This window comes from Drosophila montana, unplaced genomic scaffold, assembly GCF_035044405.1.
Source record: "Drosophila montana isolate Dmon_TW-CO22-7 unplaced genomic scaffold, ASM3504440v1 contig_1624_1, whole genome shotgun sequence".
Classification (NCBI taxonomy): domain Eukaryota; kingdom Metazoa; phylum Arthropoda; class Insecta; order Diptera; family Drosophilidae; genus Drosophila; species Drosophila montana.
In genome coordinates, this window is record NW_026996559.1 from 3,054,549 (window position 1) to 3,074,354 (window position 19,806).

The 19,806-nt window shown below is 46.1% G+C and overlaps 5 protein-coding genes across 7 annotated transcripts; 2 read left to right on the forward strand and 3 right to left on the reverse strand.

The window, feature by feature from the left end:
* Nucleotides 1-1,232: 1,232 nt before the first annotated feature.
* Nucleotides 1,233-2,928, reverse strand: LOC135440715 (uncharacterized protein C18orf19 homolog A). Of its 2 annotated transcripts, XM_064700043.1 has the most exons (4): nt 2,798-2,928; nt 2,159-2,674; nt 1,953-2,098; nt 1,233-1,887 (listed from the first exon to the last, which is right to left on the reverse strand). In XM_064700043.1, exons 2-4 carry the CDS (start codon nt 2,650-2,652, stop codon nt 1,742-1,744), a joined length of 786 nt encoding a protein of 261 aa, XP_064556113.1. In that variant the 5' UTR covers nt 2,653-2,674; nt 2,798-2,928; the 3' UTR covers nt 1,233-1,741. The 2 variants fall into 2 exon arrangements, with proteins under 2 accessions (XP_064556113.1, XP_064556112.1); XM_064700042.1 differs by lacking the exon at nt 2,798-2,928 and having other exon boundaries at nt 2,159-2,767.
* Nucleotides 2,929-3,270: 342 nt separating this feature from the next.
* LysRS (Lysyl-tRNA synthetase) lies at nt 3,271-5,735 on the forward strand. Of its 2 annotated transcripts, none has more exons than XM_064700039.1 (4): nt 3,271-3,430; nt 3,766-4,435; nt 4,506-5,453; nt 5,528-5,735. In XM_064700039.1, the coding sequence occupies exons 1-4, from the start codon at nt 3,399-3,401 to the stop codon at nt 5,618-5,620; spliced, it is 1,743 nt and encodes a 580-aa protein (XP_064556109.1). In that variant the 5' UTR covers nt 3,271-3,398; the 3' UTR covers nt 5,621-5,735. The 2 variants fall into 2 exon arrangements, with proteins under 2 accessions (XP_064556109.1, XP_064556107.1); XM_064700037.1 differs by lacking the exon at nt 3,271-3,430 and adding an exon at nt 3,550-3,709.
* Nucleotides 5,736-6,050: 315 nt separating this feature from the next.
* On the reverse strand, nt 6,051-13,597 carry LOC135440625 (probable histone-lysine N-methyltransferase CG1716). Its single transcript, XM_064699902.1, has 5 exons — nt 13,451-13,597; nt 8,393-13,373; nt 7,178-8,295; nt 6,955-7,111; nt 6,051-6,417 (listed from the first exon to the last, which is right to left on the reverse strand). Exons 2-5 carry the CDS (start codon nt 13,301-13,303, stop codon nt 6,253-6,255), a joined length of 6,351 nt encoding a protein of 2,116 aa, XP_064555972.1. The 5' UTR covers nt 13,304-13,373; nt 13,451-13,597; the 3' UTR covers nt 6,051-6,252.
* Nucleotides 13,598-15,043: 1,446 nt separating this feature from the next.
* On the reverse strand, nt 15,044-17,316 carry tth (toothrin). The gene is made up of 2 exons (XM_064699908.1): nt 16,739-17,316; nt 15,044-16,679 (listed from the first exon to the last, which is right to left on the reverse strand). The coding sequence occupies exons 1-2, from the start codon at nt 17,041-17,043 to the stop codon at nt 15,791-15,793; spliced, it is 1,194 nt and encodes a 397-aa protein (XP_064555978.1). The 5' UTR covers nt 17,044-17,316; the 3' UTR covers nt 15,044-15,790.
* A 280-nt stretch (nt 17,317-17,596) lies between these two features.
* Nucleotides 17,597-19,716, forward strand: LOC135440628 (uncharacterized protein F54F2.9). Its single transcript, XM_064699907.1, has 3 exons — nt 17,597-18,397; nt 18,449-18,656; nt 18,725-19,716. Exons 1-3 carry the CDS (start codon nt 17,709-17,711, stop codon nt 19,403-19,405), a joined length of 1,578 nt encoding a protein of 525 aa, XP_064555977.1. The 5' UTR covers nt 17,597-17,708; the 3' UTR covers nt 19,406-19,716.
* The last annotated feature ends 90 nt before the right edge of the window (nt 19,717-19,806 follow it).

Sequence of the window (19,806 nt, forward strand, 5' to 3'; positions counted from 1 at the left end):
TTTTTATTTAGTTTGTTTTATACATACTTATGTAGTTTAGTTAATATGTTTCCGTGTAACCAATGCCCAACCCGTACCACCCTCACAAGCACATATTTTTATTGCTATTGCTACCTTATTTGTTGCCTATTTAATTTATATAATTTATTTATTTATTTATTGTATTTATGTAAATGATATAGAAAACAGTTACACACGGCAACCAAAATGTATATGTGTACAAAATGTAACTTGTTTCCTCGACAAGCGACACGCAAACAATACACAACCCTACATGTTACGAGCTACTATAACTTAACGAACACACACACAGAGCATACAAAACTAATAAAAACAAAACAAGACACATTATTTATTTATTTGTAAAAGAAAGAAACAACTACTACTATATATATTTTTTCTGGCTTAACTATTAGTTACAATTATAATTGTTGGATATTTTACTAACGTTACAAACAAAAAAAAAAGAAAATAAAAAAAATAAAACAAAAAAAATGATAACGAAATATAAAATGCAAAAACAAAATCCAATCAAGACTATTGACATTACAATTACCGGCTTCAAACTTATTTTCAGAGTTCCTTGTGACAATTCAGGGGAGACGTGTATTAAATTTCGGAAATTTCAAGGAAGCTGGTCAAGTTATGATATGAAACAAACTTGATCTTCGTAGACAATAGGAGAAGACAGAGGGATCAACTGTCATGGTTAGCTCGAATCGGCTATTGATGCTTATGACATGAATGCATGCTTATGCATGAATATATACACTATGGGGTGGAAGATCCCTCCTCCTGCACAAAACCTTTATACCCTTTGTACAGGGAAGCATTTAACAATCGAGGTCAAAATTAAGGGAAAATATTTTATTTTAAATGCGAACAGCTTGAAGATATTTGTAAATATTCTTGTTCGTTTTTTTTTTCCACAATTAAATCAACTGCGTTATATTGTCCTTATGTATCACATAGATACATCTAACTGGATTTGCCGACTAGCGAGCGAGAAGTGATCGCTAATATTGACTTGGTAATTCACCGATTGCGTAAGAGTGGGATAGCATGTTGGTTAGACAGAGACAGCTATATGCGTATTTTGTGTTTATCTATGAACACGTCTGGCTGGCTACCAGCTGATATTTTTAAAATTCTGATTGGACAGCAGAGCTTGCAGAAATCGTAATCGATGTGGTGCAATAATGGGCAATTGATTCAAAAACAAAGGCTAAATGTTTACTTTTTATACCAGTTCGGTTTTTCTTTTTCGATAACTTCTCAATTACATTTATAAAATATACTACAATTCATCTTGTCTGTATCGGAGGCTGCCTTACTCTGAGTTATATGCATGTTTGTGTGTGTCTGTATGCGTGCTGCGTGCTGGTTTATGTATGTATGAGTATGGGTCTCCTTTGCATGCGGCGCAACGGCAATTTGTTTCGTAACTAACAAAAACTATGCAAAAATGTTATTACAAAATATATATATGAAATATTGATGTATTGGATGTGTAATCCTCTCTCAAACGGAGGCAGCGTCGTTAATTATTAGTAATTCGGTTGTATTGTGTACAGATGCGTCTGGGCGAGAAACTTAAATTCCAGAAACGACACTTGGCCTGAATCAACGTGCAACAGTTTAACAAAAAATACAACTAGCCAACTGAACGCCGCACGGGAAGCGACAACGACAACGACGACACCAGGCGGGGGCAGCGACGTATACGCCCAATAACCAACGATCATTTGTGATTCTCATCCTTGTTGGCCTTGGCACTGGCACGCGTGGCCTTTGTATCCTCGTACATTTTCATCAGCTGGCTCTTGGTTGGCATGGGCTTAATATGGCCCCATTGCACCAGATATTTGATAGAGATCGTGGTGCCCCCTGAAAACATATGTTTGAGCTGTAACGCTGTTTTTCTTATTTTTTTTTTGGGAGGGGTCACTTACCCAATGTTACTGCATAGCGCACCGGCGTTGCCACCTTATAGCACAGATAGGCAATCGCATAGTGTCCCATATCAGAGCCTTGCACCTTCTCAATAATGTTCTCGCTTAGGTGCAAGTACTGCAGCAGAGCAGGTACATCTACGCCGCTGTAGGCCAGTACATATGTATAATGAGTAGCTGATCTCGGGCATATGAAGGCTACTTACCTTTTTGATAGATAGTAGAAGCCGCCAAACCAGCCAATCGATGTTATTACATGCACCGGGATGAGCACGTACCAATACTGCTTGTACATATGCTTAAACTTTGCAAAAAGGCCCATGTTCGCCGCCTCTCCAAACAGTTCATTAGAGGATGATACTGTTGCCGTTGATGAGGATTTGGTGTCCGTTTTATTGGCGCTGGCACACTGCGTGGTGGATTTGCTGCTGAGACGCGCATAGCTGCGATATTTGGCGACAAGCAGCGGCGACAGTATTGTGGTAGTTGTTGTTGTCGATAAAGGCAATGTTGGTGAGGCCGACGATGCTTCTTTGCCGCTTCCCTTGTTGAAGCTGCATAAGAAGCTGAGGCAACGTGGATTTAGATTGAGACTTAATCTATTGGGGCTGGCGATGCGCGTGAGCAAACGCATGCAGACAACGCCGCTGCCTACGCCGCTGCCAGTAAGCAGGCGCGATAGTAGTCCAACCGTTACCATGGTTTGTGCCCAGCTGTTAAGACTAGTTTATTTTTTTTTTTAGTTTTTTATGTTTTTGACGAATATAATATTTCGTCTGTTATAACGTTTGATAAGGTTTAGAAACGTTTGCTTGTGTATTTTGTTTAGTCTGTGCTCTACTTACACACTCAGTTTTCAGGCAAGCAACCCGGCACAATTTCACCTGCTGATTGGAGATGTGCACGTGAAAATATATATTTCTCACGATCAAGAAAGAAAATGTAACAGAACCGATTAAACAAAACGAATTAACAATACCGGCTGCACAATTACGATTTAATATAGAAGTGGCGAATACATGCACCTAAAGAAGAAACTTCTAAGCGAGTAATTTTGATTTGCTTGTAAATACAGTTTGATGATTTTTAGACGATGTACATTTCAGAATTGGACTAATGACAAGAACACGGCATGTTTCATAAGTTTCCTTATGGCTCACGGCTTGTCTCATCACGATCCCAAAACTAATTTTCCTGGCGCTGCCGGACTATGCTAAAAAGCTCTGACAAAACAGCTGATATATTAGCAACACGTGCTTTAAGTTCGTTGGCAACGCGTGCACTTGACAGTGTGAGGTATTTTATTCCAAATATAGTTATCGATATATCGTTATTTGTTGTATAGCTCTCTTATTTCAATTCGCTTGGAGTGTGTGTGGCGCATTCGCAGTCATTTTTGTATTTGCAACTTCCCTCGAAGCCGGAACTCGTTAGACGCCAATCGGCATGGCTACTGCAACTGGTGAACTGTCCAAGAAGTAAGTACGTGCAATCATTGCGATAATTGGAAGGCTAAAGCCAAAACGGAGAAACGGCCAACCAGGCGCCAACTGTGAGGTTAAGTTGAAGTGCATACTTGGTAGCAATCGCGGCTGTCATAAATAGACTAAGACCTATATTCGTGGCTGTCAAATGTTTGCGCGTAGCACTCTAAGACAGTTAATATATTTGTCATCGCTCAAACTGCCAACGGTGACGGCTACAAGATTATATCATGTGAGCGCCATGCAGCATGCACCAAGCAAAGGCACAAAACTGTTGGTACCCAAAATTAGGAATGATTCAATTCGTCTGACTTTTTAATCTTTTGCAGTGAGCTGAAACGCCGTCTGAAGGCTGAACAAAAGGCCAAGGAAAAGGCTGAGAAGGAAGCAACGCGTTCGGCTGCTGCGCCACCAGAAGCCGGCCAAAAGAAAAAATCTGCCGCCGAGCAGGAAGAGGAAATCTCACCGAATGAGTACTTTAAGCTGAGATCGGCTGCAGTCGCTGAATTGAAGCAAACGCCCGAAAATCATCCGTATCCACACAAATTCCAAGTGAGCATCTCGCTGGAAAACTTTATTACACAATATTCTCAGCTTCAGGATGGCGAGACACTCGACCAGGTCAATTTGAGTGTAGCTGGGCGCGTTCATGCCATACGTGAGTCAGGTGCCAAGCTCATTTTTTACGATCTGCGCGGTGAAGGCGTCAAGCTGCAGGTAATGGCCAGTGCCAAGTCATACAAAAGCGAGAAGGCCTTTGAGCAGGACACAGCCAAGCTGCGCCGTGGCGATATCATTGGCGTCAACGGCCATCCCGGCAAGACCAAGAAAGGCGAGCTATCCATTATGCCAACCGAGCTGAAGCTGCTCTCTCCCTGTCTGCACATGCTGCCACATCTGCATTTCGGGCTCAAAGACAAGGAGACGCGCTATCGTCAGCGCTATCTGGATCTAATACTGAACAGCAAAGTGCGCGAAAACTTCCAGATTCGTGCAAAGGTAGGAAGCTAGCACCTTTAATGGGCATGCAGTAAATTTATTTATTAATTCTATTTCTATTTTCACACAGATTATATCATATGTACGCCAGTTTCTGGATCGTCTGGGCTTCCTTGAGATTGAGACACCAATGATGAATATGATTGCTGGCGGCGCCACAGCCAAGCCTTTTGTAACGCATCACAACGAACTGAAAATGGATTTGTTTATGCGCATTGCACCAGAATTATATCATAAAATGCTTGTTGTGGGCGGCATGGATCGCGTTTACGAGATCGGTCGCCAGTTCCGTAACGAGGGCATCGATATGACCCACAATCCTGAGTTCACCACTTGCGAATTTTACATGGCGTACGCAGACTTTTACGATTTAATTGAGATAACTGAACAAATGATTTCTGGCATGGTTAAGGCCATACACGGGTCGTACAAAATTAAATACCATCCGGATGGGCCGGATGGTGTCGAGCAAGAGCTTGACTTTACGCCACCTTTTAAGCGTCTTTCTATGATCAAAACACTCGAGGAGAAGCTTCAGGTTAAGTTCCCATCGGCGGACACATTCAATAGCCCGGAAACCAACGCATTTTTGTCCCAATTGTGCATCAAACATCAGGTGGAGTGCCCGGCGCCACGCACCACAGCCCGTCTGCTAGACAAACTGGTTGGTGATTTTATCGAGGAGACATGCATTAATCCAACATTCATTTGCGAGCATCCGCAAATTATGTCGCCACTCGCCAAGTACCATCGTAGTGTGCCTGGCCTTACCGAGCGTTTCGAGCTCTTTGTGGCCAAAAAGGAGGTGTGCAATGCGTACACAGAACTGAACGATCCTGTGGTTCAGCGCGAACGATTCGAACAGCAGGCTAACGATAAGGCCGCAGGCGATGACGAGGCTCAAATGGTGGATGAGAACTTCTGCACGGCGCTAGAGTACGGTCTGCCACCAACTGGTGGCTGGGGCATGGGCATTGATCGACTGACCATGTTCCTAACCGACTCCAACAACATTAAGGTTTGTGCTAAAAACAAAACTAGTAAACCAATTTGCTTTGTTTCACTTGACAATAATTCTGTGTTTATTTGTAGGAGGTGCTGCTGTTCCCTGCCATGAAACCCGAGGAGGCCAATCGCACACCAGCAGCTAATGCCACTGAAGTACAGCAGTCCGCCCAACAATAGATGAACATCCTTTTACCCAATGACACACCCACACACAATAGTCATGTGTGTACCGCTTCTGTGCACTGCTTTAAATTATTCATTGAATAAAAAATGTATTAGTTTCAGACTTCAATTTTAGAGTATTACTCATATTTTGGTTGCATTGTTGAGCAGTTCCTGTTGAGCAAAAAGGAAGAAATCAGTTTGGCGCAATGCATTGCGGATATGGCAGCACCACCAGCGCTGCCATACTTTAATATGGAAAAGTAACGGAGACCTACATGAAAGAAACTCGTAAGAGAAAACGGATTTGAGACTCTTTACTAACATGATTAATAATTGCAATTTAAAAACACGCTGAATTTAAAAATAGATGTTTTTATTTCATGCATAACTGCATTTTGAGCAACGAGGAAACTCGTTTACTTAGGTGTTTTCTTTTGTTGTTACCAATCTTTTGTTTTTGTCAAATCGCCACGAATAAACTGATAAAATGAGAATGAAAAACTTAGTTTATACCCATACACTGGGTATAATATTAATAAAAAAAAACATAAATAAAAACACAACTATGAAAAATATCTGATTCATTTGCTAAACATTGGCTTGATACCATGGTGTGCGTGCCTGAGTACGGCTGATACTGTTGTTTAGTAGTCGGGTTCATCGGCTGGCTTCCTATACACGCGCCCCTTCTTTCGCATGTATTGGTTGATGAATTCAAAGGACTTGTGCTTAACCGACTCTGTGCAGGCTAATGGATTTCCAATCAAGTCGCAGTAACGCATCTCTTTGGTCGTTATATGGTGGCTCAGCTATAGAAGAACATTACAAAAGTGTTAAGAAAATTATATGTAATATACTCTCATATTTATAAGACCCACAAAACATGTGTTATTATCTCCTTAATTATTGGCTAGCATAGGTCACTAATGCTGTAGAATTTACAGTCACACAACAAGTAAGAGTCCGTCAGTTGTGAGTGCCCGATTAGAAGATATCGTGGACTCAGCGCCGAGCTGCAGCATACCATAAGAAATCCTCAATATTGATGCAATTTTTAGAGCACAAATATGTCATCCCAATGTGTGTGAATAGCAAAGCCCAATTACAATTTTGGGGGAAACTTTAGAGGGTATCCAAAAAACTGGTATAGTTTGGATCGGGTACGGACTGTCATACATACGGACAGACAGACAGCTAGACGGATATTGCTATATCGACTCTGCTGTTAATGCTTAGCAAAAAGATATATATATTTTATGGGATCGGAGATTACGCTTTGTGCTTGTTACATACATTTACACAAAACCCTTATTAACCAATTTAATAATGGGTTCATAGGCACTTACCCGTTTTATTAGAAACTTGTAGTCTGCATCGTTGGTGATGCGACCTAGATGGCAGGTATCTTTGCGGTACGGACGCAAGAACTCGGCCACATGGCCGCTTATCTCAAAGCGAAACTTTTCACACGCCTCACGTCCGCTGGAAGTGCTGCTTAGTGGCCTAAAAGGGATTTGAGTGAATGCTTGTATTCGATGGGATTTGCATTTGCAGAAGTTGTACGCTTACGTTTTACGCTTCTTTTCACGCTCACCACGATGCTTCTTCTGGCTCTCGGGTAGTTGTGGTGGCATGGGCAGTTTGCGCTTTGGTTTAACCAGGCCATCGCCTTCTAACTCACTCAACATGGACAGCGGCATTGATTGCAGCTGAATGCCGAGCGCAGCTAGCGCCGATTTGCTGGTGCTTGGCTCCACGTGACTCGTGCTTATTTTGGCAATGTTGTTGTTGTTTCGGCTGCGATTCAGTGCCTCCAGCTCGTCCACATGCGTATCCTTGACGCCATCGACAATGACATCGAGCAACGGCAGAGCAGCACAGCCGGGCGCTAAGTTAGCGGCATCCACGTCAACGTCCTCATCGGAAGAGTACAAATAGCCCTGAATGGGCAGCATGTCACTGGATTTGCCCGCCAATGGATCCGTATTGTTCGTCTCGTTTTGGGTGCAGCGAAAGAGCTCCTTGCGGCGGCGAATTTTCTCCTTGTTCTCCTTGTACCTGCGCGCCTCCAGCTGATTGTAGATTCGATCCTCCTCGCGTCGGGGACTGATCACACAGACCGAAACAAGACGATTGCGTCGCAATTCGCGTCGCTCGCGCACCTTCGCCTCAATGTACTGCGCCAGCGATTTGTTACTGAGGCTGCCTACATAGTCAACATCAATCTTCACCAGCTCGTCGGCAATGTGCTCCGCTTCGGTTGTTCGCTCCGGCACTGGTGAATCGTCGATCAACTGTTGCAGGCGCTGCTGTGCATTTGGTGGCTCCCACTGTGAGATGCGATCCCGCAGATTATAATAATAGATATCACCGTCGGCAGTTACACTCCAGTGCCAGGAAGGCGGCAACGGCTCTACGCAGCCGGGCAACCTATACTCCAGACTATCGCCGCTGCTCTCCGGCGAGTGTGGCTCACTGGAAGCACCGCTAGAGTTGCCATTGCCGCAGCGTGGCGGCGCTTTCACCGGTGCATCATCACTGTTGAACCACTCGTTGGTCTCCGTATTCTGATAGAAGGGCAGCTGCTTGGGATCGGTTTTCAGATCAGCGCCAAAGTATTCACAGCGCAGCTCGTGCTCCCGCCAATCCACGCTGCAAACGCGCTTCTCCGCCTCGTCTTGGGCCACCTGTCGAGGAAAATAATGTAAATAATTAATTAACCCTTTTGAACAGATTTAATCGGAACACAGTGAACAGAGTGTCACTTTGTACGTGCTTGCATACCTTTCGCTCGAATAGGGAACGTCGCAGCTTCTTGAATATGGTGCGGCGTGTGTCATAATCGCTGGCTCCCACCGGTTCGGATCGCCTCCGTGGATCAGATTTACTGATGCCATTGAAGAAACTGCTGTTGGCATTGCCAGTACCGCTCCCACTGCTCCCGCCGCCACCTTCTGCGTTGCCACTGCGCTCCTTGGGCTGTGTGGGAATGCTGCAGATGGTATTGTTGCCGCTCATCCGTGTTGGCTGCTTGGGCTTCTCGTAGCGATTGATGGTGGCGCGCCTGAAGCGATCCTGTCTGTAGCGATCGCTGTTTAGCACTGAGGAGGCGCTGTTGCTGTTGCTATCCTCCAGTGCGGTGGCCGTGTAATGCGGCTGCTGTTGACGATCCGCCTCTCGTTCGTGCTCCTTCATTTGTTCGATGCGTTCCCGTTTGGGTATGCGAAAGATTTCGGGCAGGGCATTCCATTTCTGTAGCAGCGCCACCATACGCTGACGCACTGCTTCCAGCTCGTGCTTCGACTGGGATGGTTGTTGTTGTGGTTCTTTCGGCTGCTCATCTGGCATGCTGGTGCTCCAGAGCTGGACGCTCTGATAGACACGACTATCGTTCAGCATCGTCCTATTTGGTATGGGAAGTGATTCGAGAGCGTCGAGCAGAGCCAACCGCAGCTGATTATCGTTGCCGCTCTCACTGATCCAAGCGTGCAGCAGCCGGAGGCCATGGTAGTCGAGGAAGAGCCGGCGGCAGGGCAGCTCGCCGCGCGTCAGCACGCCCAGCAGCTGAAGGCGTGTCTGCAGCAGCTTGGCGCGCACCATGCAACGGGAGAAGCGCAGCGTGTCCACTTGATTCTTGAGGCCGCTGCGATTGAGCAACAGCAGCTGCTCGAGCACATCCGGATCCTCAAGCTTTTCGAGCTTACGTGCGGCAGACTTGTCACCAATGCCGCCGCCGGATGGCCGTAGCCAACGTCCGGCCTTGTATTCGCGATCCTTAGCTTTTGGTAGTTCCTTGCGCATCTTGCGCGCTGCTGTCGACACCTTCAATGGTTTGCTCGGCTTCAGTTTGCTGCTCTTGGCTGATTTGGTTTTGTATGCCTTCTTATCTGTTTCCGGGCCCTGTCCCGACTCCAGTTCGTCCGGCTCCTCGGCCAGGTTGTCCGCCTCACTGTCGCTCTCCGCATCCAGCTGTTCACCCTCATCCGAGTCCGGCTCACCGCCAATCCAGCCGCGACAGTTGGTCGCCTCGCAATAGCAACGCTGAGCATCCCGTCCATATCGCTGATACTGATAGTCAAAGGTGATCTCCTCGCCGGGCATGATCGTCTTAACGCTAAAGAAACCAATGCGCAACTCGCCGTTCACCGTCCACTTTTGTGTCTCCGCATTCGGATCACAGCTGTGGTTGATGTAACGCGAAATGTTGCCCTTGGCGGTCGCATCGATGATCGCCTCGCCCCGCAGCGCCATGAAGTAATAGTGGCGATTGCGATCACGCGAATATAGGTGCTGACGGCGCTCGAACTCCTCGCTGTCAATGACCTCGCCCACATATTCCATAATGAATTCACCCGGTGGTATCTGCAGTTCGGCCGTAATGCCGCATCCCTTCTTCTCGGTGCGGAAGACGCGGCAAGGCCAGCACTGGTGCAGCTGGAAGCGTTTGTTTGTGCAGCGTTCACCATTAGTGCACAGTGGGCCGCACTCAATCATTAGCATGCGATTGATGCAGCCGGCGCCGCAGCATAGATGACCCATGGCCTCCTCGTCGCCGGTGAGGAAGCAATCGCATTGCATTTCAGCATTCTCCTGGCTGACCTGACGAGCGCAACGGTAATAATTGTCACGCAACAGCTGAAAGACATTGAGGCCCTCCTGGCGCAGGAACTGCTCATTGATGGCATCGATGTGCGCCAGCTCGGTCAGCTGCTCCTCCATGCTGATGGAGGAGGATGTCTGGCTGCTGCTGCTGACGCCACGGCCAACGCTCGCCTTGGGCAGCTGCGGCTTCTGTTTGATGCGATGTGAGCGTCGTACAGCTCCACTGCCAACAGTTGGGGTTGCATCCTCGTTACAGCTGGTGCCGCTGCTGGGCTGTGGCGAGGATGAGGGCGTCGTCGCGGGTGTTTCCATGTTGGCCACTCGCTGCGCAAAATCATCATCGGGCAGCACATTTGTTATCAACTGCTGTTGCTGCTGCTGCTCCTGCTGCGCATCCTCCAGTTTGTGTTCCAGCAGCTTAACACCATTCTCTATGAGCTGGGCAATGTCGTTTAACGGATCGGGCGTCTCGAGCTCCGATATGGGCGTTGGTATGCCGCAGCTGGGCACTTTACTGGCGGAACTGGTGGACTCGGTAGATTCAGTTTCAGTTAGCGCCAATTGCAATGCATCGCTGACTTTGCTCGATTTGCGCCTGAAGGCACACTGCGAGGCGCTCGAACTGGAGTCCACTGAATTCTGACGAATCAGGCTGCTGGACAAGCGTTTGCGTAACATTTTTTTAAGCTTCGCTTTGGGGTATGGCTCCGCCTGCGTTGGGCTTTCGGGACTCTGGGATGTCTTCTGCGGATGCTGCGAGTTACGTCGCTTGGTTAAAAGCGCTGGGGACTGCTCGGCGGGATACTCGCAAATGGTATTGCGACGTGTATTCTTCTTGAGGCGCTGCTTCTTGGCGTTGGTCAACGACACAGTAGGTGAATTGCTGTTGCTGTGCCCCTCCGGCTGCAGTTCCAGCTTAGCTGCATGCTTCTTGGCACACAGCTTGAGCTTCTTTTTAGTTTTCTCATCATGACGCACCTGGGCTCTGGCCTTGTCCATGGCTTTGAACAGCGCATCGCACTCGACAATGGACACAGGAGGCACCTGGCTGGCACTCACCTTTTCCTGCTTGGCTTTGCCTGCGACATTGCTATTGGCTGTGGGAGTGGGACTACCGCTTGGCATTTGCTGCTCTAAAGGCAGTTCCGCTTTGCGTGTGGGCGGCTCCAGTTTGAGTAAAGCTTCTGATGGATTTGATAATAGCTCTATGGCAGTTGCTGCTGCTGGCAGAATCGGATTGGAAAGGGAAGAAAGTGGCGTAAGAGTTTCCTTTGCTTCAGCGGCAGACTGATCTGGCGAGGGCTGCTGCTCTACAGTTGCAATCATCTTATCATCAATCGCCTGCGCAGGCAGCTCAGTTGGAACTTTAGCTGCCTCCGCTGCAGTTACTTTCAACGACTCCAGCTGCTCTGAGGCAGCACATTCCAATTGGACGGTGTTGGTCTCCGATTGGAAAGAAGTGTTAGACACTCGTTTTTGTGTTTCAAATTTACAATTAGTTTCCAAGTTGGCCTCCAATTGTGGCGACAATTCGAAAAGGTTGCTATTGCTATTGCTGCTGTTGCAAATATTGCTACAGTTTCCGACGAGATCAATGGGTGCATCTAGCTGCAGCTGCAACTGCTGCTGCTGCGGCTCTTCGACTGCTTCACTCTGTAAGATTCGCTTGGAGCTAACTGCTGCGATTTCGGCAAATGTTTCCTCCAGCGTCATCTTGCTGCCGTTTGCACTGAGTGCGCTGCCACGTAGACTGGAACGCTTGCTGCGCCGCTTGCTTGTAGGTGGTGGTGACACTTCACAGTTGGCTTCGATGTTTTGCTTTTCTGCGATCTGCTCTCCTAAGCTACTTATTCGATTCAGCGATTCAGGATCCAACTGTTGCTTATCCACATCCTTGGCAGAGCAGAGACTCGGCGTTGAGTCCGACTCAGTCTCTGTCTTCTGCTCCGGCTGCTGTTCTTCTTTTTTGGGGAAAAGCAGCTTGAAATTATTGCTACTCTCCTCAGTAGGCAGCTCTACACGTGCCTTCATTTCATTATCCTTTTCCGGCTTGGCCGTTTCTACTTCCTCAAATATTATTTGTGGAGCAGAATCTTCTTCATCTCCTGGCAGCATTGTTATTGTATCAGTCTTAATATTTACTTTTGTTTCCGCCGGCATTTTGGTATTGACCGACGGCTTTGGCTCATTCACTTCATCAATTGCATGCAATGCAGGTACCTCTGATGAAGATGTGGACAGCTCCAATAGGTTAAATGGCAGTGAGGGGCCCTTTAACGACTCACCCGAGTCAAAGGAATCCCGACTTATGGGCATGTTCATGCGCTTTAGGGACACGCGCAACTTGGATTTGAATTTGGGTTTTAGTTTATTTTCACAGCAGGCGTCGCTCTCCCCAGTGGCAGTGGAGTTGGCTGAATTAGTATCCGAGTCCGAGTAGCTGATGCTGCGTGTAATTTCAGCAGGGATCGCGCATACATCTCTTATCACCTGCGCGGGCTGTGCCTTGCGCGGGCGTCCACGTTTGCGTTGGACCAGCATTGCCCCAGCTTGTGGTGGTTCATTTTGCTTTTGCTGACCAGCCAAGCACGTCTCCTCGCTGTTCACTTGGGCAATATTCAGGTTCTTTGTCAGTTTTGGCTTGGCAAAGATTTCAACCAGCGGCGGCGGCGGTCCCGATGGCAATTGACGAGCTGCTGTGGCTGTAGATTCTGCAGGACCGCCATCAAGAGTGGCAAGTGAACGTGTGCTTGGTGTTGTTGCATCATTTGCAGTTGGCGGTGCTTTAGAATTAATGCGCGCTTCAATTTGTATTTTGTGTGTCTTTCGGTTTTTATTGAGCAGATCGCGCACATCGAATTTAATGATTTTTTTGCGGGAGCTGCGTCGGCACTCGCTGCTCAATGTAGGCGATACTGTAAGCACACGTTCCGCCGAGGTCTCCGTCGTCTCCATATCCTCAGCTGTTGCCTCGGCTACCACATTTTTGTCAATCGGTTTTGGGTGGGCCTTCGGGGGCCGACCGAGACGTTTACGCGGCGTCGGTGATTGAGCCGGGGGTTTCGCATTTTCGTTTGGCGTAACCTCGTCCATTGAATTCAGTTGGCGCCAAAATCAACGTGCAAGCACTTTGATTTTGCCGGCACACAATTTCAATAATAGCCTAAAATTGTGAAAATTATAAATTACAACAGTGGTATTCTATACTATTCTATTTTACATGGATTGCAACAATAATACCTATAAACTTATAATTATCCTACTGACAGGCCTCAGTTTCAGATCGTTTTTTCTTTTTCTTTTGCATTTGTTTAAACACTTGCACCAATATTAACTGTTTAATTCAATAATATATATCATATATAAGGGCCAAGTATATAAGTCAAGCGTTGCCAGATGTTGAGCTACAAACATTTAATTTGATTAGCTGGGTAAATAAATTATCGATAGTCATACACTTGTGCATTTTGAGCTAGAAATGTGTGGCCATACATTTTTTCAGTTAATTCACAATAGTACTACCATCATATTGTTGGTAAGCACTAATATATCGATACAAGTTTACAAAATCACTCTGCAAAGAATTTCAGCGCGCATTTTCTTTAAAAGAGAGTTTCTATATTAGAAGTAAAAATGCCGCCAAAGCGTGCTAAAAAGGCTGCCCCTAAACGCGTAAGTTTAAACAAATTTGTCGATAACTTGAATGAATAAATAAGTATATATTTTCATGCAGTCGCCGCCAAAAAGCGAGGAAACCAAAGCGCTGGACCCGACTAATCCGGTGCTTTACATCGAGCATTGCCGCTCGTGACGAGTCTTTCGTCGTCGCGCCGAGGAGCTACATTCAGCACTGCTAAGCAAAATTCAAGATGCAGGTCAGCCATTCCAGCTCCAATTGCAGCTGAATGCCCAAGGAGCTCCAAGACGCGGCGCATTTGAGTTGTCCTTCGCCCCCCATCCCACTACAATTGCCAATGAGCAGCGTCCGATTTGGTCCGGCCTAAAACGAACCCCGCGCGCCCAAAAGTTCCCCGATGTCGATGAAATGTATCAGCAAATAGTGCAGGCATTCAACGAAAGAAAGCAAAACAAACGCAAGCGCGAATCGCAGTCCTCATCGCCATCACCAACATCCACGTCCACACTGCCAAAACGCAGCAAGGCTGCAAACGCTGACGCGGCTTCTAATTCCAAAGCCAGCAAATCAGGAAATCTGTGAGCACCAATACATTTAGTTGACGTCGATATTTTTTCAGCAATAGCGCCATATGATCATTAAACGGTAAACCCCTAACGGGAGTCGTTCACTGTGAAACTTTTGCCTGAACGCTGAAGAATTTCTGACGTCATCTGCTACAGCAATCGCTCTTCTTCACGTTACGATAAATAAAGGAAATTATCATTAATTGTTGATTTTGTTGTCGCATAAAGTTCTATTAAATATAGCGCTTTAAAAGATTTCAATGTTTATACATAAAAATATATTGTGTTCCCAAATTATGAAAATTTGTATACTTAAGTTTCTCAGATAGTGTTTGTATGTTGGATTCGAATAGACAAAACAATATAGAGATCGGTTGAAAATTGCTTTATAATTACGAGTTTTATATACATAAATATTATTTGTATTTTTTTTTTCATACAAATTTTAATTTTTCTTTTTTTCAGCCAAGTTTTGGTTGTTAGTGTAATGTAGTACACTGTATATGTACATACAATAAACATGTATAGTCCAGATCTAAATAACTTCAAAAATTTGTATAAAAGCCTTCCAAAGGTGTGTAAAATTATGTTTTTGTTTTCTTTCTTTTTAATTTTATTAGAATTTTTGTCTTTGATTTTCAAAATGTACACAGTTTTTCTTTTTTTTTTTTGTTATTCAGCTCTCTTCCTTAAGAAATGTACTATTTATTCCTATAGAAAAATTTTGGTTTACGAAATCGTTTTTCTTTTTTTCTTTGCGCTGGACTGGACTGAAACCCTAAACCCTACCACACTGCCTAAGAATACATTACGCCAATGAATTTGAACTTAATATTTAAATTAAAATAAAGAGAAAAAAAAAAACAAAACAAAAGAACAAATCAAGATTGAAAATAAGTTGAATATGGCGGCAACAAAAACCGTTTGTGGATTGCGATTGATTTGGCCGCGTTCATTTTTGTTTAAGTAAAGTTGCTTTATATGTATATATATAAATACATAAATATACTTATGTATATTATATATTTACGTGTATATAGGCTATATATACGTTAGATTATCAACAATCAATTGGCTATGGGAACGTACAATTAGATAGGCGACAGAGTTACCAGTAGAATAAAAATTTAGCTACGCCTGCTCGGATGTGTTTTGGTGGTTTTGTCCTGGTTAGTCTGGTCTGGTCAGGTGCTGGACTCGAATAAGGAACTAATAAACTAAGCCTTAAACTAACTTTAAATTACATATGTTGAAAAATAGTAATCACCGTTTAGGAAACGAATGCAATAAACAAATAAGTAGATAGACTGATAGGTAGTTAGGTAGTGGATGAATGTGGTCCATGCAAAATGCCACCTACATGGGTTGATCCTAGCGTTACAGATACTTGCGATAATTGCGCAAATGCGCATTGCCATCCTCGACGCCAACGCCGACACCAACGCCAACAGCGGCGGCGGCACTTTCAAACGATGGTGGCTCATTAACCAGGCCCGGACTGGGCGGATCACATGTATTGCTGGGCATGCCACTGGCGCTAGCTGTGGTGCTGCCAGATGTGGCGCCTTTGGCACGTCGCCTGCCCCGTGTGCCAGCGCCACGAGATCTGCGCCCACCGCTCGAAGTCGGTGTGCCGCCAATGTCGCCCGCCTCTATTGCTTCAAGTGACGCATCCAGCGCCGCATCTGTCGTGGTAACACGCGTCCGCATCACAGCGCTGCGTCGGCGCGCGCTGCTACTATTGCTGGTGCTGACAGTTTCGCTGCTGGCGTGTATCGTTGTACGCTTTCCCGGTCGACGTTTACGCCGCTTTTTGTTACCATATCGCGGATCATAGTCGTATTCATCGTCAGCCGGAGATTTTGGCTCCTCGAGCGAGTCCACATCGTTCATGTCCATCATATCATCGTAGAACCACTCCTTGGGCAGATCATCTTTTGATTGTTGCTGCTGCTGCTGTGTTTGCAATTGACTGTCTTTGCTGTCGGATGTGTCGCCGCCGGCGGCGCCCAGCGAACAAGACTCCTCCATGCTGAACGCCCCGTTAAAATCATGCGTCGTATCGTTGTGTAGCGTACTCAGCACTGTTGGCGTTGTCGATGCGCCCGCGCCCGTCAGCATGTTGAGGCTTAACGTTGAGCTGCTGCTGTTGGTGCTGGCTATGCTAGCGGTACCGCTAACACCAGTGCCGCCAATATTAATGCCACTGGCCACCAACGCCTCGTGCTCTTTGCGCAGCGCCTGAAAAGGGCGCTCGGGAAATCGACTGTGTGTAGAGGTTAGATTTAGGTACGATATTAGCATGGAAGTCACTGAGAAACTCACCTGTACATCTTAGTCAAGTACTGGCGCCGACTTTTGCGCCAACGAGCCGCGGGATACGTGTAGATTTGGCCTTGGCGAAAGCCAGGCATTCGTTGTCGCTTATCCATGAACAGCTGGGAGTGATTCTGTGCAACGCCTGTCTGTGGATCGAGAAATGGCAGCCGCAGTCGCCGTTCGATGCAGAGGCGTGTGTTGAAATTGGCGCTATATTCGATCGTCTCGCGATAGCTGACATCCTTGAAAAAGCTCTCGATCTTCGCCAGATTCGGCATCGATACGATTTGTATATTGACGGCCGAAGACATGGCTCCGTTCTGCTCTGCTCCAGTCCGGCCCGCGCTCTCGCTTCGCTTCCCCCTGGTGTATTGTTATCTGGTTGTGTGAGCAACGCTTAATCCATTTAAAAAGAGCCCCAGCGGCTAGCGCTGAGTTGACGCTGTGCCGCTGCTGCTTGCGTTGACTTTTGTATTTTGTTTCTTATCTCTGTTCGCCTGCTTTTTCACACCGCTTTCACTGTTTTCGTCTTTTGCAAATCCTATAGCGCTAGGTTGTGTGTGGCTGCTATTAGCTATGTTTTCTATGCGATATATCGCTAGCACTTAACAGGCCTGTGCTGTGCTGCAGAGCTGCAGGCGCATTTATCGATAGTTTTGATTTTATTCAAATTTTTGCCATATGATAAACTTATAATACTTATGCGTATGCTTCAAATCAGCCAAAACTCGCCTAAAATCGTAAACAATGCACATCTTTTTCGTCACAAATTTAAAACTATTTGCTTAGCTTGCCACCCTGGTGTCGGGCGATATGGCAACGTTAGCAAGTATTGTTTTTGTTTACTGCTGACGTTGCCACTTTTGACGTTGACAGCTCGTCGCGAGTGCGTTCGCGAATGCCTGTGTGCATGTGTATGTGTAAGCGTGCAGGGGTCCGCCGCTTTTCGGTTTTAGTTGATTTTTAAAGATTTTAAATGGAGCTGCACACCAGAACAACACTTTCGGCATTACTATTTGGCCTATTGCTATTATGCGGTTCAGCAAGCGCCTGGCACTCCGAGGAGCTGGAGATTTTCGATCTCATCGAAGAGGTCAACAAGAACTTCTACGAGTTTATGGGTATCAATCAGACTGCCACGAATAATGAAATAAAGCGCGCCTTTCGCACCCTTTCAATTGTGCTGCATCCGGACAAGAATCCGGCCGAGGATGCCAATATCCAGTTTCGCAATCTTGTCTCCATCTACGAGGTGCTCAAGGATGGATCCAAGCGCGAAAAATACGACAAGGTGCTGCGCGACGGTATGCCCAACTGGAAGTCCGCTCTCTATTATTACCGCAGGATGCGTAAGATTGGTCTATACGAGGGTGCCTTTATTATATTCCTGATCATCACCGTTGGCCAGTATATGTTTGCCTGGGCAGCTTACTTGGAAAAGAAGTACACAGCCGAGCAGGTATTCGGCAGCAAGCTTAAAAAGCTGCAGAAGCGCAACAAAAACATCGACATGGATGTCATTTTAAACGAGATCCCAATGCCATCACTACTCAATACGCTGCCAATTCAAATACCAGTAGCCATCTGGAATCTGCCGAAGACAATAAAAAATGCATTCAGCAAAGCCAACGAACTGAAGCAGTTGGCATTGGAAAAGCGCAGACAGTAAGTAAAAGGACTGAGCTCATGCAACTGAATTCACAATAATAATTTCAGGGAGATCGAAGCGGCACGTCGCCAGGAGGAACTAGAACGTGAGGCTGAAGAGCAGGCGCGTCTGCGTAAGGAGCAGAAAGAGAATCTGCGCAAGCGCAAGCAGAACACAAGGGCCCCTGAGAAGACCGAGGAGGAGTTACGCGGTTATTCACAAATCCAGGCGCGTGAGCTAACCGAAGATGACGCAATACGTCCAGTTTCCCAAAAGGTGAGTGGCAGTGGCGAGTGGCTATCGTTATACTTAAATGTTTTGTTTTTTTCCAACTGCGTTTTAAGACTACGGTTAGCGGCGGCTTTTGGACAGATGAGGATCTGACGGAACTTATTAGACTTGTAAAGAAATATCCAGGCGGTGCGGGCAGTCGCTGGAATACCATAGCCGAGTCCATGAATCGCACCGTCCAAGAGGTGACATTCATGGCGGCCAAAATGAAGGAGAACGGCTATCGTATACCAGGACAAACGGATAGCGTTGCCGAGAACATAGTCCAGGATTCACAGGAGGCGGTGCGCAAGGAAAAGGTTAAAAAGGGCACACCAACTGTCAATGAGAAGAGCATGCTTATACCAGAGACTAACTGGTCCCAGGAACAGCAGCGCGCTCTGGAGGCGGCCATCGTTAAATATAGGAAAACCACCGGCGGCGATCGTTGGCAAAAGATTGCCAACAGTGTGCCAGAAAAGACCAAGGAAGAGTGCTTGGTGCGCTACAAATACTTATGCGAACTGGTCAAGACACAGAAGAAAGCCGAGGAGGAAGAGGCTGAGCCGTCCACTATTGATGAGGAGGCTGCAGTGCCCGAGGAGAAAGATGAGCCGGAGGCGACAACAGCAATTGCTGCGGCTGCACCTCTACAGCCAGCCAAAAAGCTGAGCAAACGCGAGCAGCGGAGACGCAAGCGCGACATTTCCAGCGACGAGGATTCTGATGATGCATATCAGTACGAAATCAGTTAGTTCGGTTGCTCCCAAAAGCCCATTCGACACTTGGCCAACAATTGAAATTCATATCTCAGCCAAAAACCAAAATGTATCTTCACTTTTGTAAGAGCAAGAAGATGATGTGCGAGCGGGATAGATAGCTAGTTTCAGACATGCTGGGTGTATGCATTATATTTAAACTATTATGCCAAGATCAGGTTAACTATTTTCTAGCTAAACACATGTTTGAGCCAAGTGAAATTGTTATGAATGGCTACAGATTTTTATATTTTGATTTTTTGGATCCAAATTGTAACAATTAAGCACTAGTTTTCTCTCACTCGAAACGATTGCCTAATTTTTGTTTTTTTGTCTTTTTGGGGGGAACTGGTTGGTTGTCTGTTTTGGGCATTAGTGATTAGTTAACTTACATTTTC